At 34.9% G+C, this 17,595-nt stretch overlaps 1 protein-coding gene across 6 annotated transcripts; it reads left to right on the top strand.

The window, feature by feature from the left end:
* Nucleotides 1-1,559: 1,559 nt before the first annotated feature.
* On the top strand, nucleotides 1,560-14,963 carry LOC7475751 (phospholipase SGR2). 6 transcript variants are annotated; one of them, XM_024591450.2, is made up of 22 exons: nucleotides 1,560-1,663; nucleotides 2,044-2,245; nucleotides 2,688-2,788; nucleotides 3,189-3,383; nucleotides 4,653-4,808; nucleotides 5,061-5,132; nucleotides 5,239-5,391; nucleotides 6,235-6,285; nucleotides 6,726-6,896; nucleotides 7,985-8,134; nucleotides 9,283-9,348; nucleotides 9,443-9,979; nucleotides 10,063-10,126; nucleotides 10,214-10,335; nucleotides 10,565-10,637; nucleotides 10,759-10,861; nucleotides 11,212-11,305; nucleotides 11,411-11,473; nucleotides 12,229-12,277; nucleotides 12,466-12,563; nucleotides 13,678-13,724; nucleotides 14,230-14,963. In XM_024591450.2, exons 2-22 carry the CDS (start codon nucleotides 2,044-2,046, stop codon nucleotides 14,471-14,473), a joined length of 2,811 nt encoding a protein of 936 aa, XP_024447218.1. In that variant the 5' UTR covers nucleotides 1,560-1,663; the 3' UTR covers nucleotides 14,474-14,963. The 6 variants fall into 6 exon arrangements, with proteins under 6 accessions (XP_024447218.1, XP_024447220.1, XP_024447219.1 ...); XM_024591452.2 differs by having other exon boundaries at nucleotides 1,619-1,963; nucleotides 12,472-12,563; XM_024591451.2 differs by having other exon boundaries at nucleotides 1,619-1,963; nucleotides 12,469-12,563.
* Nucleotides 14,964-17,595: the final 2,632 nt, after the last annotated feature.

Raw genomic sequence — 17,595 nt, 5'->3', positions numbered from 1 at the left:
TATACTAGCAAATAAATATTGTGAGATAAAATTTAATGAATCTCAATATTGCTCGGGTTAAATTTAAGTATAAATAGGTGTTTGAATTTGAAAAATATTATCCGGAAAACATAAAAGGTATAGAAGTATAGATAGTGCGCGTGTGTGTGACCATTTAGAGAAGAAAAAGAAAAAAGAAATTTGTGAGGACAAAAAAAAGAATCTTTACCAAATTATGCCAATTTCTACATCATCTATAAGGAAAACCATATTTTAAGATTGATTAACAGTGTGATTGCGGTTGCTTTTCAAATAACTTTTCGTGCTAAAATACATGTCAATGATGTTTTTTTATTTTTTAAAAATTATTTTGACATCAGCACATCAAAATGATTTGAAAACACTAAAAACATATTAATTTGAAGTAAATAAATAAATAAAAAAATTTTAAATTTTTTCAAAAACGCTTTTGAAACACAAAAACAAACAGGCCTAAGAAAGAGAAAGTAATGTTTTAAAGAGAGAATGTGAAGAAGCTAAAGAAAATAATAATAATAATTTTTAATTTTACCCTTCAAATCAATTTTTTTTCAATAATAATAATATTTTTTTAATAATAATAATAAGCTTGGAAAACTACTCTTATCCCCTTATGTGAAAGACAATCTGTAGTAAAAAAAAAAAGAAGGTAAGGAGACCTAAAAGAGAGGCATGAAAGAAAACCAATAAAAAATATAAATAAACTTACCCATGTGGTTGTGGTTATTTTTTAAAATGTTTTTTATTCAGAAATATATTAAAATATATTTTTTAAAAAAATTATTTTGAACATCAGCACATCAAAATGATTTAAAAATACCAAAAAATATTAATTTAAAAAAAAAAAATTTAATTTTTTTCAAAAATACTTTTAAAATATTAAAACAAACAGATTTTTTAATCCAAAGAAATGACATGGAAATATGATAATATTACCGAACTCAAAAACAACAGTAGTAGCTTGAAACAAAATAATATAATACAAATGATAAACTCCTATTGATATTATTGTGGTTCAATTATTACAATTCATAATAGATTGTCTCTGCCTGCATAATAATATAATAGAAGTTTTAATTTTCTTTGTAATAAATTTTTTTTTAAGCATTATCTTTTAGCTTAATTCAATAACTATTAAAATCCATTTACAATTTCCCTTTCAAAAAACAAAGTGATACTAAATGATACAAACTTTCATAGTTTCTACTAAATATTTTAATTTTAATGATATTAAAACATGTGCAAAATCATTTTAAAAAACAGATAATTATAATTTAAAATTAAAAACTTTAAGGGATGTAACTCACTAGTTAGGCCATAAGTTTGCTTACTAGAGGTTACCAATTCAAGTTTTATAAACTTTGAGGTCACTGGAGACTTACATGATCTTTAATTTCAGGGTCATAAAATTAATTGAGGTGTGGATGAGCTGGATTGGATATTTAAATTAATAATAATAATAAAAATTTAAAATTTAGAGAGTGTAATTTGCATTGTTTTTGTCACTTAAGAAATCACGAAGTGAGATCAAGTAGCATACGGGGTATAAATATTAAATAGCACCGCCAAAAAATTGAGGAAAAGAAATAAAAAGAGGAAACTGGAAGGTAGAACGGCACGCAACCGCCATTTCCTTTGAGTCCAGGTTGTTCTTCTTACCTGCCATTCAAGACCCAGCTACCTTTCTGCTTCTTCTTCTCCTTCCTCTTCAGGATTTTCCACTCTGCACCATTTTGCCTCTCATTTCTTACATGCAATACATTTTCCACTTCCTCTAAACATTTGAACCATTTCTTTTTCTGTCAATATTTTATCATTTTCCTTGATGGGTATTTGTTAAAATACCCATTTGCATTCATATTTTTTTTCTTTTTGGTAAATATCATCTCTCTCCATTTTGAAGAAAAACCATTTGGTTATTTTCCCAAAGAATTGCAATAGTGAGGTGAAGTTTGATCCTTTTGTGTGAATTTTTTGTGGGTTTCTTTTATTGAAGAGTGCCCGTTTTGATAATTTGGTGTTTAGATGGCGGATTCCAAGGAAAACCCGGCGATTTCAGAGCAAGTACTGCCTGATTTGCTAAAGAATACGCCTTCGAATATTGCAAGATTGGAGGATGTGATTGAGCATTGTAAAGGTCGTCAAAAGTATCTTGCTCAGACTGGAAGTCCATCTGATGGTGGTGATGTTAGGTGGTATTTCTGTAAGGTGCCTTTGGTAGAGAATGGTTAGCTTTTTTTTTTCTTTCTCCTTTTTTAGTCAGTTTATTCATATCTAGTTGTTTGCTACTGCTTTCTTTGTTTAAAATAAATTAATTTGCTTTACCAGGTTTATGATAACATGAGAAAAGGGTAATGACTTTTAGAGCTGAAATTTTCCATTTTCAGAGTATTTAACTTCTATGAATTTACTTGTATGTAGGGGGAAAAACAAGAAGAACTTGGGAACTTAGTTGTGATTATTTTTTGCTTGATTTTGTTTTACAATTTTTTTTATTTGCTTTGCTTGGTTCTGAAATGGTTTTTTTGGCTTAAACACACGGAATTGGGTGCTTGACTTAATGTTTTGTCATTCATATTAGTTTGTGCTAATGCATGAAGAGAAAGAACTAGCTAAATTATGAAGGGAAAGAAAAAAAAACCTCATTTTTTTTTTTGGTGTTTATGCAGAGTTAGCTGCCTCAGTCCCACGCACTGAGATTGTGGGAAAGAGCGACTATTTTCGTTTTGGCATGAGGGATTCTCTTGCAATAGAGGCATCTTTCTTGCAGGTTATTTTACAGACTTATTTGTTGGTTTGTTATTCAACCACCCCCATTTTATGTGTATCTTCTTCTTATTCGAAAACTTTTTTCTTGAATGCAAAATGAGCGTCTATCCACTCATTTATGATGTTGTGTATATTCAGTTCAAAAGTTAAAATGTTATATTGACGTTCGTTGGCATAGTTCCAGTAGGTTTTATTTTGGATATTATGTGTACAAAGCTATGAAACCTGATTGTTTACCGCAGAGATTAGAGAGTGACTTGGAAAGGCCTTATGGAGAAACTAGACATATCTTCACTTCGAAATATGTCAATCCTTTGGCCCTGGAATCAACCCTAGAACTTAAAAAAAAATTCAATCATTTTTACCATTTTTTTTTCCAATTTGAATTTCATGATTCACAGAGAGAAGAAGAATTGCTCTCTAGTTGGTGGAAAGAGTATGCAGAATGTAGTGAAGGCCCAAGTGGCTGGCCTACTACTAGTAAGAAGATTGATACCCAAGAAAATGCTGATTCTCCAGTGGGTGGACGAGCAGCTCAACTGCATGAAGTGGAAGAGGAGAGAGTTGGCGTGCCTGTAAAGGGAGGACTTTATGAGGTATGTAAGGCCCTTTGTTTTCATGGAAGTTTTAACTATGAAATTTCCAACCTTATTTTGAACATCTCTGTGGCCCCATCTGTTTTTCTGTCTTCTACATCTTAATCATTTATTTTAAAAAAGGAGATCATATTTGAATTTCTTCCCAGATCAGTTTGGAAAAGAGCATCAATAATTGACAGGAAAATTTTAGCAAACATGTTGCCTTCAAGGTAGACAAGAAAGGACTTCGATTACAGAGCTGCTTGTTCATCTCTCCCTGTTTGGTTATGGTAGCATATACATGGGCACAACTGTAAAGAGTTATATGTTTATGATAGGTGATGATATGCTCTGGATTCCAATTTAAATTCAGGGCTTTACAGGATCGGGCATTTGATTTTGTAGATAATGCTCCTATCTTCATGGTGCTTAGTTTGGACGGGTTAATGATAGGTTCTGTTGTAGGCTGATTGGAAACAAGTGTACAGAATAATTATGCAGCCTACCCCAGTGAGAATGAGTTCCCATGCCAGAGGTTGTGAAAGTTCAGGAGTTCAAATTAAGTTTGTTTCTTTCAAGTGGATGATGGAGTTTTCTCATATTTACTGAAATATTGATATGATGGTGAAGAGGATGAAGTTTATATCAAATGATGTTTCATGCTTGTAAAGGCCATGAAATCTGTGGACCACCTTCTTTTACATAATTCTATTGCTGCTGAGTTATGATGCCTGATTTTGTCTTCCTTTGTGCACTAGGGATAGCCAGAGGTAGTTGAGTTGATGAGTTGGTAATATTAATGATAGAGGTTAACATGTTTTCTTGGAGAATGGTCTGATCTTGTTTGATTGGAGCTTGTGGGATAGGAGAAACGGTCAGGTGTTTGAGGGAGTGGGGCAATCTACTGATAGATGAAGTTTGATCATAGAGAAAAATATCCTTTGGCATTATGGGTGGTTATTTGGATTTTAATCTGTTGCTGTGTGCCACCCGACACCGTTTGCATCATGGCTTGTATTTTTTTTACGTGTTGTCACATGGATTTGCTTGCATTTTAAAATTTTACATTTACTGCCACATTGATTTATGTGTAAGAACTAATGGTGTAAAAGGAATTCAGTTCCAGTCAATCCATCTTTGCTGAGACTTGTGCTGTTAACATGCATTTGAGTATGTATGAATGATTTTCTGTTGCACTTTTTTCTTGCGCTTGGTATGATATTCAACAATTTTTGGAGATTTTTTCCTGTTAACATTTTCTAAAACTGGCCTGATGTCAATATGCAGGTAGATCTGGTGAAGAGACATTGTTTTCCTGTTTACTGGAATGGAGAAAATCGGCGTGTTTTGAGAGGTCATTGGTTTGCTCGTAAAGGAGGCTTGGGTTGGCTCCCTCTTCGAGAGGACGTAGCTGAGCAGTTGGAGATTGCATACCAGAGCCAGGTTTGCTTTCTTACTAACATCTACTCCTTCAATCCATGCTGTTTAACATACTGGATATCAATTCCTTGTCACAAATTGTTGGTTATGTCAATTAGAGGTTTGCATGAGTTTGAAAAGTGCATCGGTTAAAATCATAGTGGAGTAGCATTATTTTCTTTTAAAATGTATAGTTTAGGCGTCCAGTCTTCTTGCATTTTACTTCTGTTTCTATGATGAAGTTCTTTCTTTCTTCAACTTTGGATTTGTCTTTAGGTTTGGCATCGAAGGACCTTTCAACCATCTGGCCTTTTTGCAGCTCGTGTTGATCTGCAAGGCTCTACCCCTGTATGTATACCATTTTCTGAGAAAGGGAGATTTCATTTTTTTTTGGGTTCTTATTATCCAGTGAAGTATATGGCGCACATCAGTATATGATTGAATGTGAATATAGGGACTTCATGCACTTTTTACCGGAGAAGACAATACCTGGGAGGCTTGGCTCAACATTGATGCTTCTGGCTTTTCTAGTATCATTACCTTGAGTTGGAATGGAATCAAGTTAAGGCGTGGCTACTCTGCATCTCTCTCAGAAAAACCAACCCAGGTTTATTTCTTACTTTGCTCTGACGCTAGTTTATATGTTACTGTATGTATCTGTTGTCTGTGTATGCAGTCAATGTCAGGTAAGAGGTGGTCTTCCTAGATGACCCTTGTAACTTTTGCAGGATTGCATCTTTGGCTAAGTCAACCTTCAGGTTGATGTTTAACCATGCACATCATGTTTACCATATTCTAAAACCATCATGGTTTTGTAGTTAACGCTGAAAACAACATTTCTTAGTTGCTTATGGTTCCTGCTTGGATATGGTGGAAGTTGATCCTCATGCTCTCTCCCCTCCTGTGTGTGAAGGGGAAAGTTGATATTGTATCTTCTGGTTATTGGGCCACTATTAATTAATTAATTTGATTGATGCTAATTAAAGCATAAATGTCAGAATCAACTCACCAAAACTTATGGAACGTCTGTTTGTTATTTGATTCATCTTCTTGTTTCTGAAACAGTTCCTGAAAATTGTGGGAAAAAAATTCTGAAAAATTTAGAAACAGGAAGGAACCTGCACTATTCATTTCAACTGTTTAACAATCATTATAACCAACCTTTTGTGATAACCAGCAATGACCGCAATTTCCACCCAACCACCAATGACACTGCCGCCATTACTTCTCTTGCAGCCATCATTGATTACCTTCAATAGCTCACATTCATTATTCTTGTGGTTCTTGTCTTATAAACTTGGCTAACGACCCAGCTTACTTTACTATGACATGATGCTTGATATATTAATAATTTATAATTGATAAGATAAATGCAGTGAAATTTCTTATGGCTGATGGAAGTTAAAAACAAATTGTCGCTTCCATTAACAGCCATTTTCTTTTACTTTAGGATGAACTACGACAAAAGAAGGAGGAGGAAATGGATGATTACTGTTCCAAGGTATGCACTATTTTGTTCTGCATGTGTATTGGACCATTTAATCTATATATCAAAAAAATGTGATGACATGATCTTTTCTTTGTAGATCTCAATTTCTCTCTTGATGTGCTTTTCAATTTTGCATCTTAATCTACAAATTACAAACATTAGGATTAGGAGAATGGCTACAAATGGCTTGTTCCCAGTCCCTTTTTTTAGTTATATATTTGCTGTTTTATGTTAACGTGAAAATAAAAATGTGGTGGCAAAATGCTTGTAGACATACCTAGTTAAGTATGCATCTTGTTCAGATTTTCCTTTTCTTTTCATAATTTGCTATAAAATAATTACTGCTTGTAATGTTGGAGCCTGAATTTGTTACCTTTTTGTATATCTTTCCGCAATAAGTTTTGATAACTTTGTTAATAGCATAGGGTTTTAATCTTGTATTCTTGGTCTAGGTTCCTGTTCAGCATGTGGTTTTTATGGTTCATGGTATTGGCCAAAGGTTGGAGAAGTCTAATTTGGTTGATGATGTTAGCAGTTTCCGCCATATCACTACGAGTCTCTCTGAACAACATCTTACTTCATACCAACAAGGTGTTCAACGAGTTCTTTTTATCCCATGCCAGGTAAATTAAATACCACTGCCATTGCAAATTCAGTCTGTCTGAGAAGGTCCTAACTTTGGGACATCACTTATATTTTTGTGTTTGTTGAATATTGTTGATCTCAAGAATTGTTTTCAGGGAGACATCTATTAATATGCTTACATCCAAGTTAATTATGGACAATTTCCAAAAATATTACTCCCCAAGAACTTTAATTTGTGATGTTCAAACAGTTGGCATTCTCCATACATAGAAGATCTTCCTGACAATCTCTTATATCTTGCACCACTTTTCAAAGTGGACAACTAAAATGACCTGCTCAAAAAAGAAAAATTAAATTGTCCTTCTGGGATGACATACTTTTGTGTTGAGCCCTTGATGTTCAAACAGTTGGCATTCTCTGTGCATAAAAAGATCTTTCTGGCAATCTCTTATATCTTGCACCACCTTTCAAAGTGGACAACTAATGACCTGCTCAAAAAAGAAAAATTAAATTGTCCTTCTGGGATGACATACTTTTGTGTTGAGCCCTTGATTAATTGTTTATCTATTTGTATTGGTTGACTCCCTTGGGAGCTTGTGATGAATGGAGACTCCTGCCTCATTTTGTTTGCTTAATAAATTCATCAATTTTTTATGTGATTTTGAGGAGCATAAGCTCTATTGATTTAATATGAATTGACAGATGTTGGACAAGGACGTCTGTAAAGGTATTTTTAACATCCCCCCTCTCCTTGAAGAAAATAAAGTGAATATGATGATTGCATTGGAACATTTTTATTGCATTACTTTAGTTGCATGGTGTGCACTCAAACTATATGGAAAAAGAAAGGGAGAGAGAGAGGAAGCAATAAAAATAATATTGCAGCTTACTTTATGGATTTGTAGTGTTTATGGTTTTATGGATGGATGTTGCAGCTTACTTTCTGTACAAATAATATGCTGTAATTCCAGATTTACCAAAAAATCAGCAAGTTATGTTAGAAGTGGACATTTATATTCTGGACAATCTGTTTTAACATTAGAATCTTTGCAAACTTCTTTACTGCTTCTGATTGCATGTCTTTGTGTTTGCTTCTCATATTTCACCCTCCTCTTTTCTTTCACAGTGGAGAAAGGGTTTGAAGCTGAGTGGTGAAGCTGCGGTTGAAAAGATTACTTTAGATGGTGTACGTGGTTTGCGTGTTATGCTGAGTGCAACAGTTCATGATGTATTGTACTACATGAGCCCCATCTATCGTCAAGACATTATTAATGCGGTACTGCATACTTGATCCTTCTATTATATTTTCTTCCTTTTAATTATTAATTATCCTGCAAAGAAGGTCTTCACATATATCTACTGGAATGGATATTCAAAATCTATCAATTACTTTTCCAAACTGGAAGTTTTCTCCTTCCAACCAAAAAAAAAAGAGGTAGAAAATAAAAAAGGAATTAGTGAAAACAAACAAAAGCACCTCATATTGACACAACTTTTTCTGGATTGCTAGTAAAATAATTTTATGCATGTGACGAGTGGATGCTTATGGGAAAGAGCTACCTTAAGAGAACCCTGACTTAACAATGTACTTTAAAAGCTTTTTCATCTGTCATGGGTCTCTAATGCTATGATCTCAATTTTCATGGTCTTGGACTTGCAACAGAAGTTCAAATTTAACAATTTGGTAAATTGATTTTTTTCCCTGAAACAAAAGAAGTCTCAACATTTTCAAGGCGACCATGAGAAATGCTAGTTTACATTATCTTGCATTATCTAGTCTATATTAAGTTGGAAGAACTAAGTTGGAATAACAATCATCCTAAATAGTTAATTTCCAAATTAGAACTATGGGTAACTAAATAATTATGATATAGTCATTTTTTCTTGTATGCTAGCGGTTCTACACAAGGTATACTTTTCTAATAAAATATATGAAAAAAAAAGGAGTGGAGGGAATAAGTTAGGAGAATAAAAATTTTGGAGGAGAAATGGTGTGTGCTGTGAGGCTCATATTCAAGAATTCCTGACAATTAACAAGTAGGAAACTGGTTTCCTAACAGAGAAGCATGGCGAATAGAAGAAAATGGCAACACAGGATAAATTTATAAAGTTTTGCAGCTACCCTAAATATTGTTTGTGGATATGTTAAGCCATGTCTTAGCTTGTGAGCAGTAGATAGTCTTGATACCTGATTGATGCTAGCACCACTTCATGATAATAGCCCAAGTTCTTTCAGCAAGTGTATGTTGTGTAATGTTGTTTTATATTCCTTGTTGTATTTTATTCTTTTCATCTCTTCAACCAATTTGTTTGCAAAAAATTATAATTTTATTTGACGGGGACTAAAGTTGAAAGTTTAAAGCAATTCGGTTTCCCTTGCAAACATTTTTGGAGTTCAAGTTGATCAGTATCACTTTGCTTCAGGTATCAAACCAATTAAACCGCTTGTATTTGAAGTTCCTTAAGAGGAATCCTGGTTATGATGGAAAGGTATAAGCTCATTGTGCAATTGCTCCGTTTCTTCATCAAACTATACTCTTGATTTCTACTGAACAGTCTCAATATTATGTGAAAATTCATCAAGGTTTCATTATATGGTCATTCATTGGGAAGTGTCCTCTCATATGACATCCTCTGCCATCAAGAGAATCTGACTTCTCCATTCCCAATGGATTGGATGTATAAAGAATACTCTAGGAGTGAAGAATCTTCCCTTGATACGAAGCGTGGCACGTCAACCAACCTGGAGGATAACATCTCCAATGCAGTCAAAGAAGCCAAGAAAATAGTGGATCCTGTTGAGGAAAAAATGATGAGTGCACGATCAACTTTAGTACATGAGAATGGACTTTCTGATGAATTTTCCACAATCTTGAGTCCCATTGCATCAGAGTTGGTTGGAGCTGCATCAGATTCAAATTTTAAGCAAATACGTGGAAAAGAAAGTCCCCATGAATTTGTTTGTGACTCCAGTGATGTGCTTTCTCAGGAAAGAGATCACTTATGTGAAGCTAAAGAGATGAAGTTAGATGACCCAATGAGTGGTGTGGAAAACAGGGCAGTGGAAGGCAGTGAAAATGCCGGCAACAAGGAAAAAGAAATTAATATGCTCATGAAAGAGGTCTGCATTTTAGGTTATTTATATTCTTTAGAATTTATTCAGATTGGTTTTCAATATGTGACTCTTTATGTTCTCGATTGCAGATTGATTCCCTAAAAGCTAAAATAGCAGAGTTGGAATTCAAGTGTGGTGGTGGAGATGCAAGTGGTGGGTTGCATCAAATCACATAATTTACTTGCATATTAGGTGAAAGAACTCATGTTTTGGTATCTCTGGGTTTTATGTGTGAAACAGAAAATGGAAAGGCAACTGAAAGCATGACAAAGCAACCCATATCCAAGAAATTGGCAGTTGGACTAGATGAAGCATCAAAGAGTTATACCCCTTATATCAAGTATACAAAACTTGAATTCAAGGTACATAAGTTCTTTTTCCTTTAATTTGTAATTTTCTTCTATCTTTATGTTGTGGTGGTATGCTAGCTTTCACCAACTCTGTGTGCGATTGAATTTCAAATTAAGACTGCAGAAGGGAGAGGAAACTTTTTTGAAACTTTATTCATTAAGAATTTCACATTGTAGCTGAGACTATACAAAGTATCGGATAGATCTTGCCATTAATTTTATTTGAATGCTTATATATCAGGTTGACACATTCTATGCTGTTGGATCACCTCTTGGAGTCTTTCTTTCTCTTCATAATGTTCGGATTGGACTCGGTAATACTTGAAATGGCATGTCTCATTTGAACATTTCCTTTGAATTTTCTTTTAATACTTGAAACAGCATGTCTCATTTTCAAAATCTAGTTTTAATAGTTGCTTTTCATCAATATTCCAGGGAAAGGGAAAGAATATTGGGCAGAGGAAAATATCAGTGAAGAAATGCCAGCATGTCGTCAAATGCTCAACATTTTTCACCCATTTGATCCTGTAGCATATAGGTTTGCCATTGCTGATCGATTTTCATGTGTTAAAACATTTATAATTTGCTTTTGCGCTTGTGAATAGTGGTCATCTTATTGCCATGAAAAAGATGGAGAATGGTCTTGGGATGAACTTTTGATCTGTTTATATTTCTTCCAAACTGGGAGAAGCATCAAACACCCCTCCCTCTGCTCTTCACTTATCACTCACAAAATCCAACTTCCCTGTGTGTTACATTTCCTATACCTTTTTGTGTGTTTGAGCCTGGTCTCATACTCCTTTTTTTTTTCTGTTTGTTTTCCTATTTAGTCGTGGTGGTCTTTCCTTAACTTGGTACAATTTATAAAAGCTCAATATTTTTATACAGAATAGAACCTCTTGTCTGTAAAGAATTTATCAGCAAGCGCCCAGTTATTATTCCTTACCACAAAGGTGGAAGAAGGTTGCATATTGGGTTTCAGGTGAGGCTCTTCAAGAAAAATAGATTGCGCATATAAGGGACTTCCACCATCCTAGGTTTTTATCTCCCTATATTCTTCCTGATTTGTTCACGCTCTGTTATGCAGGAGTTCACTGAAGATTTGGCTGCTCGTTCTCAAGCAATAATAAATCATCTAAACGTTGTGAAGGTAATAAGCTCCATAAGATTTCCCGAGGTTATTCTTTCTTTTGTTTGCATGAAGTAAGCTAATCTTTGTGCAAAGAGGTACATGCTTCTTTCAATAATGTTATTTACTTAAGTGGGAAAAAGGTTAAAGATGGATTGTTAAATGCTAGCTGGCGTTGAGTATTCTTAAATCTGCAAATCTCTTGGTTTGCAAGTCTTCTCTTTACCTTTGAATCTGTGTATTCTAAATTTCCCACTCTAAACTTCACCCTGAGCTTAAATATCCCATATTGAAGAAGTTTTGATTTAGAAGAGGTAAGATGGAAGGTATAAATATCCTGAACTGATTTATTTTGAGCCTTCCCAGGCACTCCTCTCCCAAGGCCTTGCAGTGAACCTACTACATGCCCTTTGGTGATATGTTAAAATGATAGGGTTTACTGACACAACAAGACCTACACAAGTGACAGCACTCATGCATCAGAACAGATGTGCACATCTATACTTAGAGGGAAGATTAGGGGATGCATAAATAGACATGTGCATGCTCAATATTTAGCTAGCTATTCAGGACTACTTGAGAATTGAATTGGTTCTTTATCTGTTAATCCATGTTGGAATCACTGTTCAGCTTGGGTTTGTGCTGGCTGAGTTGGTCCCTGTTTTACAAGAAACATAGTTACCAATGCCTTACATATACACGCTTCACGCCTGGTTTCTCTTCATGTTAGAGGAAATTTTATAGGCATTGCACTAAAAGTTTTGGTATTTAAACAGGTCAAGGTGCTTACAGTTTGCCAATCAAAAATTGCCGATAGCGAAGAAGGTAGAGAAATTTTCTTTGTTTTCATTGTGTTGCTTTTCATTCAGTTTCTTCATACCATCGGCTTCCATTCTCTCCCCCACACCCCCCCCCCCCCCACACACACACAGAAAACAGGAAAGAAACGATCTCCTATTTATAATCTCATCGACATTTTTTTTATCATTAATCTTTTGTTATTTGTGTTTAAGAAGCAGAAAATGTCAATGAAAAAGAAGAGAGGACATATGGCTCAATAATGATGGAGAGGTTAACTGGAAGTGAAGGAAGAATAGACCACATGCTTCAAGTGCGTAGCAGTATATTTTCATGGCTTTGTTTAAAGCTGTACTATTATTTCACTCTGTTGAAATTGCTTAGCGCTTATGGGACATTTCTTTGACCACAACTTTGTTGTGCAGTTGGCACATGTGAGTGCATGTATGTGGATGCACTTGAGTATGTGGGTCGGCATCATTAATGCAGATGCTTTCTGAAAATACAGTGATACAATTTTTTCTGCTTTTACTACTCTGTGATGAATAAAAAGAAAACGGAATAAAATTCTGCATGGGAATGTGGTTATCTACTTTTAACATCCACCGGTGTATAGATTCCCTTAATATTCACCATTTGGCTTCCAGTTTTGCATAAATGTTTATTTCATTGGTATTGGTGAGAGCCTAGGTGTTATTTTTTTCTGTTAATTTTCTATATCAATTACATTTGTTTGTTATTCTGAAATTCACCAATATAATAGGTCTAGAAATGCTTTCTTTTTAGCTTTTTTTAACAACAAAATTATTTGCATCTCATTCTGACATTTGCCAATATGATAGGTTCAGAGAAGCATTCACTACTGTCTGTTTGCTGTCGTGATAACTTGACTATTTTTATACTACAGATGGAATCTGCATAGCTTAATCCACAGATAATCTGAATTACTAAAAGCAATATCAATGATGTTTGCATTTTGGGAAGGATTTAACGTTTTTGTTTATGGTTCCACGCATCTTTCATACCACCACTAATATGATTTGGTAGAACTGCTGTATTGCATTGGTACTAGTGATAGAATGTGAGGTGGTGTCATCTTGGCACTTCAACAATGGAAATTGATCATGGGCAGCTCCTTTCCAGATCATATATGTAATTCCATGGATGCTTAGGGATCTGGGGAACTAGGTTTGTGCATGTGTCAGTTTGTGACACTGCCAGTTCAGAAATTGTGATGAAACAGATGCCCAAAAATTTTGCCGTTACCTGGTAATTTTTTTGGGGTAGGGATACAATTTAATCCAAACAAAGAAAAGTTATGTCCTGGTTGCTTTACTTTGTACAAGATTTTTAGTTTTCCTAGATATCATAATTGTCAGCTGATATCTGATTCCACTCCCTAACCTGTGTTTGTGTTAACCATGCAGGATAAAACATTTGAACATCCATATCTGCAAGCCATTGGAGCACACACGTAAGTTCTTTGAACTTTGAGATCAAGAAATTTATTAAATCAAGATTTGGGATCCCTTTGGTTTCCATGTAGCGGAGTATGACAAATTTTCTTACAAAATTGGTCACGCTTGTTGAACTTAATGGGTATATATTTGAATATTAAGCCTTTGTTAGAAGCTTAGGACTGTTTAACTGGTTATGTTCACAAGAAGACCCTGAGTTATTAATTAAAATGTGTAACATGTCGTGCATGTATCATTGAAATGTGTTGCAGCCATATCCCCGTAGAGAATATAATGCCTTTGGATGGGATGCATTACTTGCATGTAGGTTGTTTTATCTCTCCAAGGAGGTTTCTTGAAGAAAGTTGCATGGCTTTTGTTTGCAGTTCCCATGTCAATTCATGTCTGTCTCTTGTTTTTTTTTCCTTTTTTATAGTTTGTTAGTACTGCTAGTCTGCTCTCCATTTTGTTCCTGGAAGAAAATGCAAGTGCTTTTTTTAATTGATGAATCATGATGAACAGGAACTATTGGAGGGATCATGACACAGCTCTCTTCATTTTAAAACACTTGTATAGGGAGATACCTGAAGAACCCAACTTACCTGCAGAATCTAGTGGAGGCACCTCAAAAGATGAGATTGGTTCCACAGGATGGTATGATCAAAGTGAAACTAATGAGGAACTCCCTTTGACATTCTCTGACAGAATGATGGCTAAAAACTTCTCAAAGAAAGCCAATAAATATATGAAAAGCCCCAAGTGCTGACTGAAGTTCTTGCTGTATGCCAGATTTAGATGCAGCTGCAGCTGCATTTAACAGGGCTTGGCCTTATTGTTTATCTTAAATGATCTTGCGCTAAATGCATCATCAGACTGGGGGCGGGTCACCAATTCTAGTGCAGCCTCAAAGATTTTAGAACGAAGTTGATATGGAATCTGAGGCGGTTGCATGTAGATGATAGTTATAGGGTAGTTACTCGACCATAGTTTCACACAGCAGATGTCTTGTTTTATGTTCTGTGCATAAAAAGAAATGCAGGTCTGTGAAGATGTAGGTTGCAAAAACTGTAAAAATGTACAGTACGAATGCTGGAACTAGAACTCTGTACCACTGGTTATAACCACTGTAACATGTTTATACGAACTAGAACTCTGTACCACTGGTTATAACCACTGTAACATGTTTATACGAATGGAAGGTTCACTGTCTTCTTACTGACAGAAAGAGTAGTGTCAATCAAGGCGTCTTTGTATCATATCAGGGTTCGTTTTATATCATGTGCATGCTTTCTGTCTGCTTACCTCAAAAGGTAATTTCAAATTTCTGGTATAACAATTCCTGTGTGGGTTTTGAATACTTGTATCAATTTTAGTCTCATCAAGGTAAACATTACCCTGGCTACATTTGCAGCCTAGCTTCAACTTCTGGTGCAAAATCATCGAGCAATGGAAGAGATTTTTGGATGCCAGAACTGAATTTTGAGGGTAAGGTTTATTTCTGCACAAGGAACGGTAGAAATTCCTTCGGATGGTTAATTTTACTGGCAACTAGAGCATTCTTGCTGGAGGATTAATTGAAGGACTGGACTTTTAAAGACTAGATCAATAGTACTATAATTGCAGGTGTCCATCTTCTATACGTCAAGAAAGTTAATGAGTCCACTCAGTAAAATTCAGTCCTTGATCAATTGTTCTGATTTTTGAGTCCATTACTGATTGTTGAAACATTTCTTTTCTAAGTTCCTTATGAACCCCTCTAGTACTCTGCCAGCCAAACACTAGAGACATAAGACCACCAAAATAAACCAGAAAACTAATCAAGTGCTAAACCATAACATAAAATTTTCTACTGTTTGTCTTCAAGGGCGTTGACGAATCTGTAGATATTTGATGAAGTAAAGAATATTAACATAGCGTGACTAGAACCTTAAATCCTCCAAATGATTGGCAAAAGAAACAATAAAAAGGAAGTACAAACGGCTGTTACATCTGCATGAAACTGAATATTCCTTATGCCTCTTGGTTGAAATCTGTTCATCTAACTAGAGTTTCTGCAGAAAGGTTCTTTTGTTTTACATTTAAAAGAAGCTTTTTTGATATTTTTCAAGAAATGGGATCTCTATGCTGCTTGGAACTAGCCGAGCCAGGTCGTTTCTGCAGAAAAAGAAAAACAGAGTAAACAGACAGGAAAACAGGTGCCCTTGATTCTTTGGACCTATTAGCTTGCAAGTTTTAGAAGTCCTTATTTAACATTCAATTCAAATCAAAGGAAAGGAAGGGAAAGGATACGTGTTCTTTGACAAATGACTTCTGTATTTCTTACTTCCTTTGTCCAGGGAATGTCCAGCCAAAGACAATTTTGTGTGGTTTAAAACTCCGAGGACAAAAGACTAGTTACCATATATCTGGATGAATATAACTAACATTCTACTGTCTATTTTCTAACGAATTCCTATTCCGAATTGGGTGTGTAAAAGAGACCAAAAGAGGAGAAACTATGGCCACACTTCCTGTAGATTACACTGTAAGCAAAGTAGTGCCCCTCCTTGAGAATGAAGTTTCCTTGTTACGAGGAATTTGGTACGAGCTTCACGAAATCAAGCAAAGAATTGGCGAACATGAATCTTTTATAGTCAATGCTGATAATAAAAGGGTGGGATGAAAAGTGAGAAAACTTGGGTGGAAAATGTGAGTGACATATCCTATAATGCGGAAGACATCTTCGATGATGAGATCAGTTACTTGTAATACAGTAAAAAAAAATCGTTGGGAAACCGAGCTATCATCCTCTCTTTTTCCCTTTCTCTCTTGTCACATGGACAGGTCAATCGAGATCCACGAAACTCAGTTAGGTTGAGATCCAATTGAGCTTGAGCCTAGTTTGATCGAGTTATTGTTATCACACATCAATTTACTATTCATGAATAATATTTTTCACCAGTATTTCTTCAAATATTTATTTTAGATATTTTCTAAGTTGTATATTCTCAGATTTTGAGAAAGAGAAAATGATGATTCATCTGAACAATATTACATTATACTTAACATTTCTTCATTACACAGATAACACACTTAACAAGATAGAGAACACATCTTTTCATTACACAGAAAACACATTTAACGAGACAGAGAACACACATCTTTTCTACATATTAAAAAAAAAATTATCTTCTTGAATTTTTATCGGCTTATCACTTGAGAAAAAGCTTAAATATTAATTTAAATATCAGAGTGTCTCTTGTTACACGAGTGACTTGTTTTATATGTACAACTTAGGCCTAAAACTCATTAGTCAAGGAAAGTAAGCATTTTTTCTGTGAAGTTTTTCCATGACTTCATCAGTGACGTTGTCTATGGAGACTTGAATAAAAAGCTTATTCATTCCCTTTCAATTTCTAAAAAAGCTTTTTCAATAGATGACGAGGCTCCAATACATGAGAGATTGATTAATCTCTCTACCACAAGGATTTAATCTCCCTTAGATTCCAACAACTCTCCTAAAAGTACAAGTACTCAACAATGATGTTCTAGCATACAAGAACAACTTCACTCTCTTCAGTACAACCAACAACAAAGTCAACCTATAATGTTAAGTGTACAAAGACAACTTCTATTTCGAGAAAAAGATGTACAAAACAACATGCCAAGTAGGCACTATACACCAACTCTCCAAATGAGCCAACACTCCATAGCATATCCAAGCTATAAACACGGCTATCTCCATCAATCTTTTTCTAAGTCTCAGTCTTCTTGTTCTCATGCTCTCCATCACAAAAAACTTAGGCATGATGTGCACGAGATAACCAACCCCAACTCCTACACGTCATTCCCACCAAGTGAAAGAGTCTATTTTGTCATAGAGTGGTGCTATACACTCATCTCACTAAG

Source organism: Populus trichocarpa, chromosome 19 (genome assembly GCF_000002775.5).
Source record: "Populus trichocarpa isolate Nisqually-1 chromosome 19, P.trichocarpa_v4.1, whole genome shotgun sequence".
In the NCBI taxonomy this organism is placed as follows: Eukaryota; Viridiplantae; Streptophyta; class Magnoliopsida; order Malpighiales; family Salicaceae; genus Populus; species Populus trichocarpa.
Note: the sequence above shows the minus strand (reverse complement) of the source record. Positions and strands in the feature narration are given on the sequence as shown.